General features: G+C 31.4%; 1 protein-coding gene across 1 annotated transcript in view; it reads left to right on the plus strand.

Annotated features, from left to right (window-relative positions):
* The first annotated feature begins 917 nt into the window (after positions 1-917).
* Positions 918-19457, plus strand: part of LOC111614484 (histone acetyltransferase KAT8-like) — a 41178-nt gene continuing 22638 nt past the window's right edge. Inside the window, exons 1-2 of the mRNA XM_023355859.1 lie at positions 918-1116; positions 5210-5287. Of these exons, the coding sequence (XP_023211627.1) occupies positions 924-1116; positions 5210-5287 (271 nt within the window). The 5' untranslated portion in view covers positions 918-923. The remainder of the gene's footprint in view (positions 1117-5209; positions 5288-19457) is intronic.

The following is a 19457-nucleotide window of genomic DNA, read 5'->3' on the forward strand; positions in this document are numbered from 1 at the left end:
ATAAAGCGTAAAACGAATAACAGTCATCTTTTAAATATTATAGAGAATCATCGAAAGAAGGGAAACTACTGTATCGTCAAAATTATAACTTCTTAAAACAGGGCCGTGCGATGGATTTTCTCTGTATGATGCAAGTCTTCGAAATGGCGCTTATGCCACACCTTAAATGATGCTTATGACGCCCCATTACGGTGCCGCCTGATGCGGCCGCATCTCTGCATCATAGCACGGCACGGCCCTGTATCTGAAGTTAGAAAAACCCGTACCTAAAACCAATTTCTAATGAGTTTATTCTAGAATCATTGTCTCCGGGGCCGTGTAACCAAGTAGCTTATGCCTAATATCACCCTATCACTATCCGATTTGGGATCTAGTACAGTAATACCCCGAACTTACGCGATAGGTGGGACCGAGCTATGACCTCGTAAGTCGGGGTATAATATCGCAATTTGTGTAAAATGTATGTAATTTGTGTTTGTATGTAAGCTAATAAATGTTCTCGTTAATCTTATCTCGTCTTTTGATTCGTTCACGGTTACAAGAAATCACCACATAGAGTCTCGCGAGTCTCCGTAGATATAGCAAACACAGAAATAAATAACAAAATAAATTGTAGCTATGTGTCGATTCCGCGCGACATGTCCGAACATGTAAGCCGAACAATAGTGTGAAGGGAGTGAGTAATCAAGAGTTGCGTGGCACTCAAACAAAAGACGAATCGACGAGATTTGAAAATCGCGTAACTCCGGGTTCGCGTAAGTCGGGGTAGCGTAAGTCAAGGTATTACTGTAGTTATATTTCGTTTGGTATAAATTAAAAATTTGAATTTATCCGTATCTGGTAACCATATTGAAAAAAAAAAAAAAAGCAAGACTCGACATTAATTTGCCAGAGGGCGCTTTTTGAATATGTAATTGTTAAGTATGGCGGAAGAAGAAACAAAGGATGTTGTTTCTAACGTGACTATGTCTAATAATACCGATACGAATAACGATTCTGGTGTAAATGAAAGATGCAGTCTCAGTAATCAAAACATCATCATGAATAATGTTAGTAATGAGCCCGTTTTGGAGATTGGTGAACATTATATGGTTCGTCGATCTGACGAAGCATGGCGTAAGTCATTTAATACAAGTTCAAATATACATACAAATCATTGATTACTTTGTTCGCCCTAAACTGAATAAATAAACTGTTTTAAGCATTTGTTAATATGATAATTTACTGTTTATATATTTCAGTATCAACAAGAATGTCAATAATTAAAAAAAAAAAAGGGGAATTTGCGGATTATATCTCGCATGTCGCGTCGCGTGTCGCATTCGGTTCGCGAGCGTCCGTCGCGTCGGAGACGAAATAGGGCGCGATCCATAATACAGACTTAAAAATTTATTTCAAATTAATCAAAATAATTTTTCTGAAATATTACAATTAAATATGTTTATTATAGTTACGTGACTTATTTTATTGAATTAAATTTTAAAGTAATTCAACTTACACTATCTAGAACTTATTTGATAGGCTGGACATTTTTTATGAACAATAGTAATAGTTTTTTTTTTTTAAACTTCCAACCCGGGGAAAACTAAGAAGGTCTCTTTTAGCAAGCCCATGGTGGGGTGGCTGGGTGGTGAGAGACGGGAGCTGACGTTTCCAGTCAGATCACCCCTGAAAATTTCCTAGGAATTATTTGACCTATCCGGATTTGATCCCGGGTTCCCCCAGAGTGGCATTGAGTCAATACTTTGTTAGGTCACCCTTCCTGAGACTTACTTTGCATTTGAAATGCCATTCTCGGTACAATTCAACAATATACTAATTTAGATGTTTTCTTTTCCATGTAGAATTTTATGCCCTTTACTGTGTATTTGATCATACACTACAATTCTTGTTTTGTTACACCTCCATTTTAGATTTTTTACTCAAAATACAACTTAATTTTAATACCTTTTTTTTACAAAAGCTTTCAGAATGTAATGTATAGTACCATATTCCTGAAGAATATGAGCCACATTAACATCAGACATAGGCAAATTCTGAATATTGAATGAATAATGCATTCTCTACAAAATGTCCCATTGACACAAATTTTCAAATTGAAGACTTATTTGCATGTTGGTGCATAATATTAAAAAATTATTACTATATAATTTCTTAGAGTAATATTAACTTGTGATTTCTTTGAAAAATAGTTATTTTGACTTTATAAATGAAACAAGTTAATCTTAATTAAATCTTTGATTTGTGCAAAATTAAATTATTTCATTTGGTTACCTATTCAAATTTCTTTATGTAATTTTATAAGTTATGAAACAAAGCACAATGGATGCTAGTGATTAAAATGTGACAAATGGAATACTCACAAATACCAAAAAGTTTTGAAATCTTGAAAGAAAATTATGCTTCATTAGAGTTAAATATTTCTATATTTACAACTTACTTAAACACATTCAAGCCTTGATAGCTTATCTTTATTAACATAAATAAGATGTCAGAATCCTGGAATTGAAACAGGGCAGTCAAAAGTCCCTAGGAATTTTTCTGGGGTGGTCTATTTAGGATATGTTGGCCTCATTCCTAACCACCTGACCAACCCATTGTATGCATGGTCAAAATATGATTAAAAGACCCTTTTAGTGTTTATAGAACAGAAAGAATCAAAAATGAAAAAAGAAAGAAAAAAAAAGACAAACTTAAAGTTGAGATTATTTTTTAAAAAGGAACTTTATGGATGTTTTTTATGGGCTGCATTTTGAAAAAATTAGACTTATAAATTCCCATTATAATGTCCGTCTATCTGTCCTTCCTTAATCTCAAAAATGAAGTTAGATAGATGAAAGTTGAGGTCATATATGGAAAACTTAGGTGCAGGAGACCCTGATTAACTCTGAATTTCCAGTTTGCACTGTAAATCATGTTATTTCAATTCAAAAATGTTTTCCTAAAAGGATTAGATAGATTACCAGCATGACTTTGTTGCTAGCAGGAAAAGTATGATGTACAGGGGCAAGACAATACTAATTAATTAAAGGTGGAGAGAACATTTTAAATTAAATAAATTAAAAATATGATTAAAAAATTGAAGCCTGGTATTGTGACAGTGTCACAATAAATAATTGTTTGTTGGAATTATTTAATCCCTGAAGAAGAGCCAGCAAGGCTTGAAGCAGTTGAGTTGTCACTATTTAAAGATTTTTATCCAATAAAACAATCTTATATTTTACTCACAAAGTTTTGGACTGGTTAGTAAGTATATAGTACTAAAACTTGTAAATGCATTTGAGAAAGAAACATTTTAAATGCAACAATTGTGAAGATATTCAAAAAAGCATTGTGATTCTAAAACCATTGACCTGAGAAAGATCCAGAGGAAGAATTGAAAATCTTAGTTTAGTCTTTCTACAAGGAATGACTTATTGAAGTTTTTATTTAAGAAGATTCTGTAAAGTGTTTTAGTACTATATTCTTCGTATACACTGAAGAGCAATTGAATTAGGGATAACTGTCTAGTAGCGTGTAGCACCATCTTTCGCCTTGATGATAGCTGCGATTTGTCTTGGCATGGACTCCACAAGACACTGGAAGCAATGGGAAGCCATATGTATCCATGAGTCCTGAATAATTTCCCACAAATCACTAAGATTAGGTGGAAGGTGGTTGGAGCCTCAAACATCTCTCTCAATTGTATCCCAGATCTGCTTGATTGGATTGAGGTCAGGTGACCATGATGGCCAGGAAAGCATGTGCAGGTCTGTGGAATGTTCTTCCAACTAACCATTCCGATACAATTTGGGAGTGATGGCACGGTGCATTGTCTTGTTGAAAGACAATCTCTGTAGTGGGCTGTCAAGAATGAACAAACAGGAGCAGCTGGTCATCAAGGATATCTCGGTAACGTTCACCTGTCAGCAACGCTGTCACACGTACCAGGAGTCCCATTTCAGTTTATGTGAACAGTCTCCACACAAGAATGCCACCTCCGCCAGCTTGAAGAGTTCTCTGCTGGCAGGAAAGAGCCATCACTTCATGTTGTTTATGGCATACACGTACTCTGCCATCGGCATGTACCAAAGTGAATCTCGACTCATCAGTCCAGGCAGCATTTTTCCACATCTTGACAATCCATTGGCGACATTCCCATGCCCATGCTAATCATTGCGCCCTGTTTTGTGCGGTCAGTAGGGGGACTCTCATAGGACAATGACTCCTGTACCCCATTGAGAGGAGATGGTTTTGTATGGTGTGGCAGCTTACACCTTGCTGTGCACCAGCGTTAAATCGACAGATGGTCTATTGCATTGTGGCCTGTCTATCCGCTGTTACAACATGGTCTAGCCACTGACGACCTCACTCATCCACATGCTGTTGTCCGCAGCAATTGACCCTGGCAGCGATGGTTTTACTGGAATCGACATACTCACAGTACACCCTCGACCCAGTGGTGCGTGAAAATCCCAGTGTTTCCACTACTTCCGAAATGGAGTGACCCATTTGTCAGGCCCCGACAATTTGTCCACAATCAAATGTGCTTAGATCTTTACTTTTACCCATTTTGCTTCTGACTTTTACTGAAACCATTAGCAGCACTCCTTATCTTGTCAAACTGCTGCTTACCTCATCTGCAAATCACTCATGCTTACACACAACTCAAAATTTGCATAACGCCAGCTATCCTTAATTCAATTGCTCTTCAGTGTAAATACTAAATATATAACTTTGGAAAAGGTTATATATGCATTAAGAATTTAATAATGAAATTATAACTTTTATTCTAATTTATTTTACTTTGTTTTATAATCACGTCATCTGTCTCAATTGTAGGTAAAAAATAAAATTAATGGAAACAAACATATTTAATTATATAAAAATTGTGCCAAATTATTTGTATAAACACTTTCATAATATAGCTAAATAGCTTAATTAAAGACAAATTACCATTTCTACAGAATGTTAAATTTAAAAATTAATGCACTTTTCATTACAATGTTCACACATCTTCAGATTTCTTAAATTGTACTTAAAATGCATTTAAATATCTAAATATAATAAACTGTTGAAATAATAAAATCATATAAACTGATTTTCCTAGATACAAGTAGAAAATTATAATTTAGAATGGAAGAAAACACTATTATTATCTATTGTTGGTAATACAAATTTTTTATATTAATTATTCGTATTAATAAATTTTATTAAAATTATGTTTTAGATCCTGCAGAAATTATTCAAGTTCGAACAAATGAACAAGAAGGAGGAAAATATGAATATTATGTACACTATGAAGGCTGTAAGTTATTTATTTATTTGTTTTTAAAAGTTTTATATTATTGAAGATCATCTTTTTATTTGTTCATTACTATATTAATTTGCAACTTTCTGTAAACTTCACTTTGGAAGGTGAGACAAAAGGTATTTGACAGTAATGTTAAGGAAATTTAGAATATCTCACAAGTTCTCCTGACTTAACACTAATGGGTTTCTTTGGAGAATAGTTTACAGCAGAAAATCATGCTCTGAATAAGATATTAGGCTTTATGTTTCAGATTGCTTTCATAATTGCAAGTGTCTTTTACCTTAGTCTGTATATCTAAAAAGAGATTTTCATGTCACGCATTCATTAATAATTGAAATAACATTTAGTAAAATCATTTAATAAACAAATTTTAAATGAGATGATGATGATGATGATGATGATATAAATACAATTTTTTAATTTAAAAAGAAATGCATTTTATAATTAATAATACACAAAATTGCTAGTTCCATAAAAATGAATGCGAATAAATAGAATCCAAGAAATATTTTAATTAGTAAATGTTTCTAGTACTTGCAGTGTTGTTTTCATTAAAGATCATTAAAGATTAAAGACAATAATTACAGAATCATAAACAAAAATATTTTAATTTTTATAATTAAAATTTTAAAACCAAAACAGTCTGTGAACAGCTTAAAAAAGTAAAATATATAAAATAATCAAATATTTCATAAAATACAGAGAAAAATATAATGCTAGTAAATAGTCATTGACTGACTATTATACAAGACTCAGAGTTGCTGATTTTTGGGGGTTGATTTCTCTGCCCTCAAACACCTAAAGAAATTCTGAATATTGTATGGAAAGGTAATTATTTTCTTAGGTAGTGTGCAAACTTTCAAGATTTTCTATGAAAGGGTTAGTCATTAAATCAAAGTTCATTGGGTCTATTTCACTTTTATGGCTTAATTTTATGCTTATAAGGATAAAATTTCATGAAAGTGACTGATTTTCATTCAAAATGTTATCCAGAATAACAAAAGTTCAAATTTACATAAATGAAAATATTTTATGATGATTTTTCTAAATGACATATTGAAAGTGTTAAGTCAGCAGCAGTGGCCAAGTGCCAACCAAAATGTATGTCATTGTCTTGGGTCTTTGTGTTATAACACAGTCATTAACCAAAACACAATTGAAATCCAAACAAAAACACCTGAGATGTAAAAAATTGAACCAAGTAAAAACTTATGACAATTTAGATGACACACAAATTTTTTTCTTTGATAATAGTAAGCTTGGCACTTGGAAGCAATTTGTAGAAAATAATACAGGTAAAATTTTTGTGGATACCACTTTGAAGCATCAAGTTTATCTTTACCAAAGAAAAACTCCTAAGAAAAAATTTGACTGTCATCTAAATTGTCATAAGTTTTTACTTGGCACAACTTTTTATATTTCCAATGTTTTTGTTTGAATAAATGTATACATAAGATAATTGCCAGAAGTTTAAAATATTTTGAATTACATTGAAAATTTTATTATAATATTTTAATTAGTGCTAATAGTTATTTTTTTTTAACTTTATTGTATGGGTATCAAATTATATTTTAATGTATTTCATATACAGTAATTCATTAAACATTAGAAACTCGAAATGATTTAAGGAGTCAAGATTGCTTTCAGCTTGGTTAAAATGTACCATCACTTCAGAGCTCTTGAGCATAGACCGCCTAAGATCTGAATCAAGTCTTTTGTAATATACTTTTAGTTTCATGACATGACATTTTTTTACCATAAGATGGCTTAAGCACTTGGATGAGGTAGCTTCTTGAGAGAGATGCAATTTGCTGGAAAATGAATTCTTTGTGCACTCATAGGTACTATTCTATTAATACAACATTGGTGAAGAAAGATCAGTTGTTCATTAATCTTCAGTTTTAAGGCTATGTTTTCCAAGAGCCACAAAAGCCATCTTTTCCAGTTTTGAGTTTTAATATATCGAATTAAAATATTATTATTTATATAATAATAATACATTATTATTAATATATATAATTTGATACACATACTCATATAACAAGGTTGAAAAGTAACTATTAGCACTATTTAAAACATCATTACAATGACTTTTCAATATAATTCAAAATATTTTATATTAAATAATTTAATATTAATCTTTAGGCAAGTCACTTTGAACACTTTAACTATAGCAACTATTATCATAGTAACTAATCAAATAATTTACAAATATGATAATAAAATAACAAACACTTTGTATTTATGTTATTTTATTACTTACCTGAAGAATAGCATACGCTCAAGAGTTTATAAATAATTTTGAATTTATTTGCAATATTGTAAAAATTATATTATATACAATTTACTTAATAATCAATACATTAATAGACAAATAATTTATTAACATAATCGTCATTAATAATTATTGTATTTTGCTTGGCTGAATTTAAATTTAATTCTTTTTGTTTGGTTTGGAATATCAATATTTAATATAATTTTTGTTGTTGCATTTGTTTATAATAAAATCTTCAAAATTCAGGTCTGTATTGGATATATACCATGTGAATTATTTTATCATCATCTTGAATCCAGTTTTTAAATTCTTTTCATTTATAATGAAATGAATATACTGTTCTATTATTTTTTTAAATGTTTTTGTATTATATTTGAAAAAAGAAAGAAAAAACAATAAAAACAATTTGCAGATTCTAAATTTTAAAATATAAAATATTTTTAAAAGTTACAAAATGTTAAATAAATTATAATAAGAAAAAAGGAAATTTGACAAAACAATAAAAACAACAAAAATCTATTAATTATTTTATTGGGATTCGGATTATACATATTCTGTCATTTCTCTCTTAATTCATAAACCAAGTGATTTTGTTATAAATTATTCCGAATTTCAATTGTAACAACTGCAGCAAACCAAGTAACCATGCTAGCATTTAACACATTTTTTTTAATTTTATCGTCAATATATGAGGGTTGTTCAAAAAGTTCCCAAACTTTATTTATTACAAAAAAAATACTTTACTTACAATTTATTTGTCAGGGTCTTCTTCAAAATACAGTAGAGCATTGATTATCCTAGAATGGTTGGTTAACCGTCACATCGGTTAACCAGCCATTCTAGTCGGCAAATTTCAAATGTCTGCTAGTGATGTGGCACTACAATATTTGGCTATGTCTTGGCTACTTTAATATTATTTTTGTTAAATTTTTGCATGTTTTAGCTGGCAATACTGGCTCGACCATTGAAGGGAGGCCAGTATTTAAACGAGACTTAATTTTCTAATTATGAGTGGTTGTTTGTTTTGTGAGCAATAAAATAATTTTAAAATAATTTTTAACGATACAATAGCAACGATTATTATTTTTTTAAAGAATTTGTTAGGCTTAACATTGATGAAAATTCAATGTGAAGTTGGTTAATAGCGACATACTAATATACTATACTAATAATGTATTTTTTTCATTCTTTTTGGTTATCTGATTTTTCAGTTATCCGACCAACCTGAGTCCTCAATTGAGTCAGATAATCGATGCTCTACTGTAGTCTCCTCCCCAACGTACACACTTATTCCAATGGTGTTTTTGTGTTTTTGAAACAGTCCTGGAACACTTTTTCCGAAATGCTCATCCATCATATTTTTTCTATCTCTGGAATGGTGGCAAATCTTTTTCCTTTGAGCATGTTTTTTAGTTTGGGGAACAGGAAAAAGTTGCATGGGGCCAGGTCAAGTAAGTAGGATGAGTGGGAAATCAGAGCGTCTTGTTTTTGGCCAAAAATTCACGAGTTCTGAGGGACAAATGAGCCAACACATTGTCGTGGTGAAAAAACCACTTGCCGCTCCTCCAAAGTTTGGGCTATTTTCACCTGATTCTGTCTCTTAGGTGTTTCATAACCCCCAGGTAGTACTTATTGTTGACTGCCTGGCCTGTAGGTAGGTATTTGTGATGCACAACCCCCTTTGCATTGAAAAAAACAGTCAACACCACATCAACATTTGAGTAAATTTGTTCAGCTTTTTTGGGGCGGGGGATGTTTCAACCAACTGTAGGAAGTTTCTGTGAAGGATTTCCCAAGTTTCACACAGAATTTCACAGAACAACGCTGCTCCTTCAAAGAGCTCATTTCCATGGATCCAGTTTTTTGCCGAACCCCACAAACACCCCTTCACATAAACAGCCATAACTAATCACCAAAACAAGATATCAACAAATGGATTGAAGGAGGTTACTCGGGAGGTTTCCGTGGACACAACGCATCCAAGCGGATTAAAAATAACCAACTGGAGGTGCACTATTCAAAAAGTTTGGGAACTGTTTGAACAATCCACGTAAATGCGTTTGGAATCACACTGTCTTAGCGAATCCTCTTCAGTATTACATTTAAAAAATAATAAAACAATACTTTAAAAAAATAAAGATAAATACAATTCAAGTTATTACAAAGTAAAAACATGACTGCCTACAATTAATCATGTAATGAATGCATTCTTGAGTAATGTTCGAATGAGTTCACATTCACCTATCATGGGATACATCTCATAACTACAGCATATTTTAACTATTGATGGGATATTTCTAATGTTTACAGTATTTGTATCTAAACCACAATAAACTCTAAGTATAAATTTAAATTTTTGACAAAATAAATTATTTATCAATAGTTAATCAGTCACACATGTAACTGATGTATCTATCAACTGATATTCAAAGGCTTTGATAATTAACTACTGATGAAATATTTCTGATGACTAGTGCTTATCTAAAAAGTAAATGATAAATCTTAAGAACACTTTTACTTGCAATGATAATATTAAAATATAACTGAATAAATTACAGTGGAACCCCGGTTAACAAACATAATCCGTTCCATGAGGACTCATGGAACGGATTATGTTTGTTCCATGGATCAATTCGTTAACCGAATTGTTCGTTAACTGAAGCAATTTTTCTCATAGAAATTAATGCAAATACAATTAATCTGTTCTAGCCATCAGTATTTTTGTAATTTTATTTGTAAAATGGGTTTTCTTTGATGAAAATATAAGAAAATGTAGCATCTATCATTACAGCAACAAATATGTAAATTTTATTTAATAAAGTAGCACTGTACATACCTTTGTTTCTATGGAGCTTAATGCTTGGAAGAGGAATCCCCCTCCATAAAAATATTGGGTAGCACTGCATCGGGAGTTTCTTCGAGTCAATGTCTCTTTTGATAAGGAACAAGAAAATGGTCTAAAGTTGATTGTCTTACTCTCTTAATCAAAATTTTTCTGAAATGTGCTAGCACAGTGTCATTCATTAAATTAATGACCCTATTAGCCACAACTTTGTTAGGATGGTGCTTCTCGATAAATTCCTGCACATCATTCCATTTTCTGCAAATTTCCTTGATCTCAGCACTGGTGATTTCTTCCCTAGCCTCTTCCTCTGACGAATGCTCTCCTTGTAAGACTTTCATCTGTTCTTCCTGCATGGCAACCAGCTCTTCTGTCATTAGTTCATTTTGATGGTCATTCAGCAACTCCTCCACGTCTGCATCATCTACCTCTACTCTCAAACTCTTGCCAATGGACACGATTTCATGCACTACATCAGGAGAGCTCTCTTCTTCAAATTTCTGAAAGTTTCACTCTGGGACACAAGTTGGCCAAAGTTTCCTCCAGGCCGATTACAAAATGTGGTGAGACACCTCACTCCAGGCTTTGTCAATAAGGTTGATACAATGCAGGATGTTAAAATGCTCCTTCCAAAAAGCTCTAAGAGTTAAGTTGGTATCATTGGTAACTTGAAAACACATGGTAAACAGTGCCTTGGTATACAGCTTTTTAAAATTGGAAATAACTTGCTGATCCATTGGTTGCAGTAATGGAGTTGTGTTGGGTGGAAGGAATTTGACCTTGATGAAGTCATGTTCACTATCCAAGTCGTCCTCCAAATTTGGTGGATGTGCTGAAGCATTATCCATTAAGAGAAGACATCTAAGAGGAAGATCCATTTCCTGAAGATAATTTTTAATAGTAGGAGTAAACACTTCTGTGAGCCAATCCATGAATAAAGTCTGAGTTACCCATGCCTTACTATTTGCCTTCCATTGTACAAGCAGTTTGGACTTTATCACATTTTTGCTTTTAAAGGCACGGGGATTTTCAGTGTTGTAGACTAAAAGTGGCTTGATTTTGAGGTCACCACTTGCATTAGCACAAAATAAAAGAGTGAGTCTGACCTTCATGGGCTTGTGCCCGGGAAGTGCTTTCTCTTCTTGGGTTATGTACGTTTGTCTAGGCATTCTTTTCCAAAAAAGAATTCTCATCGCAATTAAACACTTGATTCCAGACGTATCCTTCACTTTTTACAAACTGTGAATTCATCTACAAATACTTTTGCTGCTTTTTCATCTGAACTTGAAGCCTCCCCGTGTCTTATGACACTGTGAATGCCAGTTTGTTGACGAAACGTATCAAACCATCCTCGGCTCGCTTTAAAGTCCTGCCTGTCTGCACTTGTACTGGGTGTCTGGGTCAACAAGTCATTGTATAAATTTTTAGCCTTTTCACAAATTATAGCTTCTTTAACACTGTCTCCAGCAAGTTGCTTTTCATTGATTCATATTAGCAACAGTTTTTCAACTTCCTCTAAAACTTTAGATCTTTGTTTCGATATCACATTCACTCCTTTAGCCACTTCGGCTGCCTTAAATGCTTTTTTGTTTTTAATAATTGTAGAAATAGTCGATTTTGCCACATTATATTCTTCAGTGATGTCAGAAACACGAATGCCATTCTCGTATTTTGCAATAATTTCTTTCTTTAATGCTACACTAAAACGTTTTCTATTTCCAATGTCACTTTTCTCTTTCTTCAGTGCCATATTGATTAAATATATGGGGTATAAATAACAAAACTAAAAAACAAAGTTTAACACACTCGAAAAAGCAATGCTTACCTCACGCACGCCTAAGAGCAACTAAAATTTGTGAGGTTCCAGAAAGGCTGGAAACTATTTGGATTGATGCAAAAGTTTGTCCTGTTTTTAGCACCTGCTGGCTAAAAACGCAACACTGAAGTGTTATTTCCTTCACATGTGTAAAATTTCGATGCCGTTTGACAAAAGGGATCTCAGCTAGTATTTGAGAATAAAGTTGTGTTACTTAGTTGTGTTTTTAAAATTTTGTTAAGCATTACAAATGGCAGAAAATAAGGAGCATTTTCAACATATTATGCTTTTTTATTTCTGAAAAGGCAAGAATGCTTTGCAGACACAAAAAAAGATATGTTCTGTGTATGATGAGGGAGCCATTGATGATTCCACATACCGTAAGTGGTTCAGAAAGTTTCATGAAAGCAACCTTACAAATTTGACACAAAAAGCTGTTAAGTTGGTTATCCGAATTTTGTTTGTTATCCGAGACAAAACTTTTGCAAAATAAAAGTTCATTAACCGATTTGGTCGTTAACCAGGACGTTCGTTAACCGGAGTTCCACTGTATATGGCTACTCACAATCAGGCATATATCTAACATATCCACAAATTTTGTACAGTATTAACATTTAACTGCTGGTGATGGTTACATTATTATATATGTAAAAAGTTTGACAGAAAATTTTAAAAAACACTTTTACATACAACAATAACTAATTATAAAACACTTACACATTATTATATGTCCTATTGTTCTTTTAAAATGAATTATGAAAAACTTTCCAGTAAAACACTATCAAGACAAATGACAAACTATTGCTGGTTCACTGATCAACTTTGTAGCTGACTATGTATTACATCAAACAAGCATGATTCCATTTGTATTTCTTTATTTAAATTTATATTGTTTTTGTGCTTTCAAATTTCAACATGCTCTTTACATTACATTTCAATTGATTATCTTCTTTATGTAGAACTTTAATATTACCTAAATCTGGATTACTTCATTTACATGTTGGAACTAAGGTGAATTTGTACATTGTACTTGGATGACAGCTAGATGTTCCTTGATTCTTATATTTAACTACTTTTTTTGTTTTTACTATAAAAACTGCATGGTGTTCTATATTCTACATCTTGTAGGGCTGATTTATCTATTTTTTCTTGCTGTCGTGGATTGCTTTGTAAATTGAAATTTGTTATCTTGATATAAATGTCATTCATTTGTAGTTGATATTTCCTTTATAATATCATACAAGTGATTGGCTACTGTAAACATTCTACTGATTTGATTGGTGTTATTTTTAATTTTGTGTAATTTAAAAAATTTATATAATGTAAAGAATAAAATTCTAAAAAACAATGGAGTCAGAACTTATTACTAATCTTTACTTAATTGTACTATAAACAAGTACACGAAAATTTAAATTTCCTTTCCTTTCTGATTTGTGGAGGATTATTGATCTCTTAACTCTAAAACATTTAATAAAAAATGAAGTAGAATCAAAAATTAATGGTTGAAAAAACAAACCAGTTTCCAGCAAAGAGAAACACTTTTTTATTACTGTAAACTTTCTCCCAAATGCATTTTGCAAGCTACACTAGCCTCTTCAGTAGGGTTAATTAAAGTAAACAATACAACCTAATTTTCCAGTTACGACAAATATCCATAAGTAATTTCCCACTCTGCGATTACAACTTATTTATATCCAACAAGATTTACCCAGCATGCTGCTGGTACAACACCCGTATTTAAATTCACAGAGTTACTTTGCATAACAATTGCGAAATGTTCTTTTAATCTTCTTTTCCAAAAACAAAAATAATGTGTAGGGAAAAAATATGGTGAAAAGAAGATTAAACGAACATTTCGCAATTGTTATGAAAAGTAACTCTGTGAATTTAAATACAGGTGTGGTATTAGTGGCATGCTGGGTAAATCTTGTCGGGTATAAATAAGTTGTAATTGCAGAGTGGGAAATTAAAAAAAATTTTTTTAATTTGATTTTTTTTTTTTACACCTATCATTATTATTATTGCTTATTATTTTTATGATTCTAAATTTCTAATGTTAGGTACTATTAGAGTTTCACAGTCTTGTCTATTTTTTCTGTTCTCAGAATTCTAGACAATTTTTCAGACTTGGAAATTTATGGATCTATATAATTTTGATTATAAAAATTATTTTTTAAATATANATGGTTTAGCCTAGTGACAAGTAGATTCGGAGACAAGTAAATTCGACTTACGTCGTTCTCCTGGAACCAATTACCGACGTAAGGCGAGGTATACCTGTATAATCTTATTGCAATTGAATATATTTTGCAAGACATAGAATAAAATATCAAGAATACTGATGCAAGTTTTATAAATTTCAATACTGCATATCATTCAAACTTAAAATAAAATTGTTTGAGAATTACGCAGGTAAAATTAGAAAAAAATAATCAAATATTTCATAAAATACAGAGAAAAATATAATGCTAGTAAATAGTCATTGACTGACTATTATACAAGACTCAGAGTTGCTGATTTTTGGGGGTTGATTTCTCTGCCCTCAAACACCTAAAGAAATTCTGAATATTGTATGGAAAGGTAATTATTTTCTTAGGTAGTGTGCAAACTTTCAAGATTTTCTATGAAAGGGTTAGTCATTAAATCAAAGTTCATTGGGTCTATTTCACTTTTATGGCTTAATTTTATGCTTATAAGGATAAAATTTCATGAAAGTGACTGATTTTCATTCAAAATGTTATCCAGAATAACAAAAGTTCAAATTTACATAAATGAAAATATTTTATGATGATTTTTCTAAATGACATATTGAAAGTGTTAAGTCAGCAGCAGTGGCCAAGTGCCAACCAAAATGTATGTCATTGTCTTGGGTCTTTGTGTTATAACACAGTCATTAACCAAAACACAATTGAAATCCAAACAAAAACACCTGAGATGTAAAAAATTGAACCAAGTAAAAACTTATGACAATTTAGATGACACACAAATTTTTTTCTTTGATAATAGTAAGCTTGGCACTTGGAAGCAATTTGTAGAAAATAATACAGGTAAAATTTTTGTGGATACCACTTTGAAGCATCAAGTTTATCTTTACCAAAGAAAAACTCCTAAGAAAAAATTTGACTGTCATCTAAATTGTCATAAGTTTTTACTTGGCACAACTTTTTATATTTCCAATGTTTTTGTTTGAATAAATGTATACATAAGATAATTGCCAGAAGTTTAAAATATTTTGAATTACATTGAAAATTTTATTATAATATTTTAATTAGTGCTAATAGTTATTTTTTTTTAACTTTATTGTATGGGTATCAAATTATATTTTAATGTATTTCATATACAGTAATTCATTAAACATTAGAAACTCGAAATGATTTAAGGAGTCAAGATTGCTTTCAGCTTGGTTAAAATGTACCATCACTTCAGAGCTCTTGAGCATAGACCGCCTAAGATCTGAATCAAGTCTTTTGTAATATACTTTTAGTTTCATGACATGACATTTTTTTACCATAAGATGGCTTAAGCACTTGGATGAGGTAGCTTCTTGAGAGAGATGCAATTTGCTGGAAAATGAATTCTTTGTGCACTCATAGGTACTATTCTATTAATACAACATTGGTGAAGAAAGATCAGTTGTTCATTAATCTTCAGTTTTAAGGCTATGTTTTCCAAGAGCCACAAAAGCCATCTTTTCCAGTTTTGAGTTTTAATATATCGAATTAAAATATTATTATTTATATAATAATAATACATTATTATTAATATATATAATTTGATACACATACTCATATAACAAGGTTGAAAAGTAACTATTAGCACTATTTAAAACATCATTACAATGACTTTTCAATATAATTCAAAATATTTTATATTAAATAATTTAATATTAATCTTTAGGCAAGTCACTTTGAACACTTTAACTATAGCAACTATTATCATAGTAACTAATCAAATAATTTACAAATATGATAATAAAATAACAAACACTTTGTATTTATGTTATTTTATTACTTACCTGAAGAATAGCATACGCTCAAGAGTTTATAAATAATTTTGAATTTATTTGCAATATTGTAAAAATTATATTATATACAATTTACTTAATAATCAATACATTAATAGACAAATAATTTATTAACATAATCGTCATTAATAATTATTGTATTTTGCTTGGCTGAATTTAAATTTAATTCTTTTTGTTTGGTTTGGAATATCAATATTTAATATAATTTTTGTTGTTGCATTTGTTTATAATAAAATCTTCAAAATTCAGGTCTGTATTGGATATATACCATGTGAATTATTTTATCATCATCTTGAATCCAGTTTTTAAATTCTTTTCATTTATAATGAAATGAATATACTGTTCTATTATTTTTTTAAATGTTTTTGTATTATATTTGAAAAAAGAAAGAAAAAACAATAAAAACAATTTGCAGATTCTAAATTTTAAAATATAAAATATTTTTAAAAGTTACAAAATGTTAAATAAATTATAATAAGAAAAAAGGAAATTTGACAAAACAATAAAAACAACAAAAATCTATTAATTATTTTATTGGGATTCGGATTATACATATTCTGTCATTTCTCTCTTAATTCATAAACCAAGTGATTTTGTTATAAATTATTCCGAATTTCAATTGTAACAACTGCAGCAAACCAAGTAACCATGCTAGCATTTAACACATTTTTTTTAATTTTATCGTCAATATATGAGGGTTGTTCAAAAAGTTCCCAAACTTTATTTATTACAAAAAAAATACTTTACTTACAATTTATTTGTCAGGGTCTTCTTCAAAATACAGTAGAGCATTGATTATCCTAGAATGGTTGGTTAACCGTCACATCGGTTAACCAGCCATTCTAGTCGGCAAATTTCAAATGTCTGCTAGTGATGTGGCACTACAATATTTGGCTATGTCTTGGCTACTTTAATATTATTTTTGTTAAATTTTTGCATGTTTTAGCTGGCAATACTGGCTCGACCATTGAAGGGAGGCCAGTATTTAAACGAGACTTAATTTTCTAATTATGAGTGGTTGTTTGTTTTGTGAGCAATAAAATAATTTTAAAATAATTTTTAACGATACAATAGCAACGATTATTATTTTTTTAAAGAATTTGTTAGGCTTAACATTGATGAAAATTCAATGTGAAGTTGGTTAATAGCGACATACTAATATACTATACTAATAATGTATTTTTTTCATTCTTTTTGGTTATCTGATTTTTCAGTTATCCGACCAACCTGAGTCCTCAATTGAGTCAGATAATCGATGCTCTACTGTAGTCTCCTCCCCAACGTACACACTTATTCCAATGGTGTTTTTGTGTTTTTGAAACAGTCCTGGAACACTTTTTCCGAAATGCTCATCCATCATATTTTTTCTATCTCTGGAATGGTGGCAAATCTTTTTCCTTTGAGCATGTTTTTTAGTTTGGGGAACAGGAAAAAGTTGCATGGGGCCAGGTCAAGTAAGTAGGATGAGTGGGAAATCAGAGCGTCTTGTTTTTGGCCAAAAATTCACGAGTTCTGAGGGACAAATGAGCCAACACATTGTCGTGGTGAAAAAACCACTTGCCGCTCCTCCAAAGTTTGGGCTATTTTCACCTGATTCTGTCTCTTAGGTGTTTCATAACCCCCAGGTAGTACTTATTGTTGACTGCCTGGCCTGTAGGTAGGTATTTGTGATGCACAACCCCCTTTGCATTGAAAAAAACAGTCAACACCACATCAACATTTGAGTAAATTTGTTCAGCTTTTTTGGGGCGGGGGATGTTTCAACCAACTGTAGGAAGTTTCTGTGAAGGATTTCCCAAGTTTCACACAGAATTTCACAGAACAACGCTGCTCCTTCAAAGAGCTCATTTCCATGGATCCAGTTTTTTGCCGAACCCCACAAACACCCCTTCACATAAACAGCCATAACTAATCACCAAAACAAGATATCAACAAATGGATTGAAGGAGGTTACTCGGGAGGTTTCCGTGGACACAACGCATCCAAGCGGATTAAAAATAACCAACTGGAGGTGCACTATTCAAAAAGTTTGGGAACTGTTTGAACAATCCACGTAAATGCGTTTGGAATCACACTGTCTTAGCGAATCCTCTTCAGTATTACATTTAAAAAATAATAAAACAATACTTTAAAAAAATAAAGATAAATACAATTCAAGTTATTACAAAGTAAAAACATGACTGCCTACAATTAATCATGTAATGAATGCATTCTTGAGTAATGTTCGAATGAGTTCACATTCACCTATCATGGGATACATCTCATAACTACAGCATATTTTAACTATTGATGGGATATTTCTAATGTTTACAGTATTTGTATCTAAACCACAATAAACTCTAAGTATAAATTTAAATTTTTGACAAAATAAATTATTTATCAATAGTTAATCAGTCACACATGTAACTGATGTATCTATCAACTGATATTCAAAGGCTTTGATAATTAACTACTGATGAAATATTTCTGATGACTAGTGCTTATCTAAAAAGTAAATGATAAATCTTAAGAACACTTTTACTTGCAATGATAATATTAAAATATAACTGAATAAATTACAGTGGAACCCCGGTTAACAAACATAATCCGTTCCATGAGTCCATTCGTTAACCGAATTGTTCGTTAACTGAAGCAATTTTTCTCATAGAAATTAATGCAAATACAATTAATCTGTTCTAGCCATCAGTATTTTTGTAATTTTATTTGTAAAATGGGTTTTCTTTGATGAAAATATAAGAAAATGTAGCATCTATCATTACAGCAACAAATATGTAAATTTTATTTAATAAAGTAGCACTGTACATACCTTTGTTTCTATGGAGCTTAATGCTTGGAAGAGGAATCCCCCTCCATAAAAATATTGGGTAGCACTGCATCGGGAGTTTCTTCGAGTCAATGTCTCTTTTGATAAGGAACAAGAAAATGGTCTAAAGTTGATTGTCTTACTCTCTTAATCAAAATTTTTCTGAAATGTGCTAGCACAGTGTCATTCATTAAATTAATGACCCTATTAGCCACAACTTTGTTAGGATGGTGCTTCTCGATAAATTCCTGCACATCATTCCATTTTCTGCAAATTTCCTTGATCTCAGCACTGGTGATTTCTTCCCTAGCCTCTTCCTCTGACGAATGCTCTTCTTGTAAGACTTTCATCTGTTCTTCCTGCATGGCAACCAGCTCTTCTGTCGTTAGTTCATTTTGATGGTC

The sequence above is a fragment of the Centruroides sculpturatus genome, unplaced genomic scaffold (genome assembly GCF_000671375.1).
Source record: "Centruroides sculpturatus isolate CEXI.00-Female unplaced genomic scaffold, Cexi_2.0 scaffold2021, whole genome shotgun sequence".
In the NCBI taxonomy this organism is placed as follows: Eukaryota; Metazoa; Arthropoda; class Arachnida; order Scorpiones; family Buthidae; genus Centruroides; species Centruroides sculpturatus.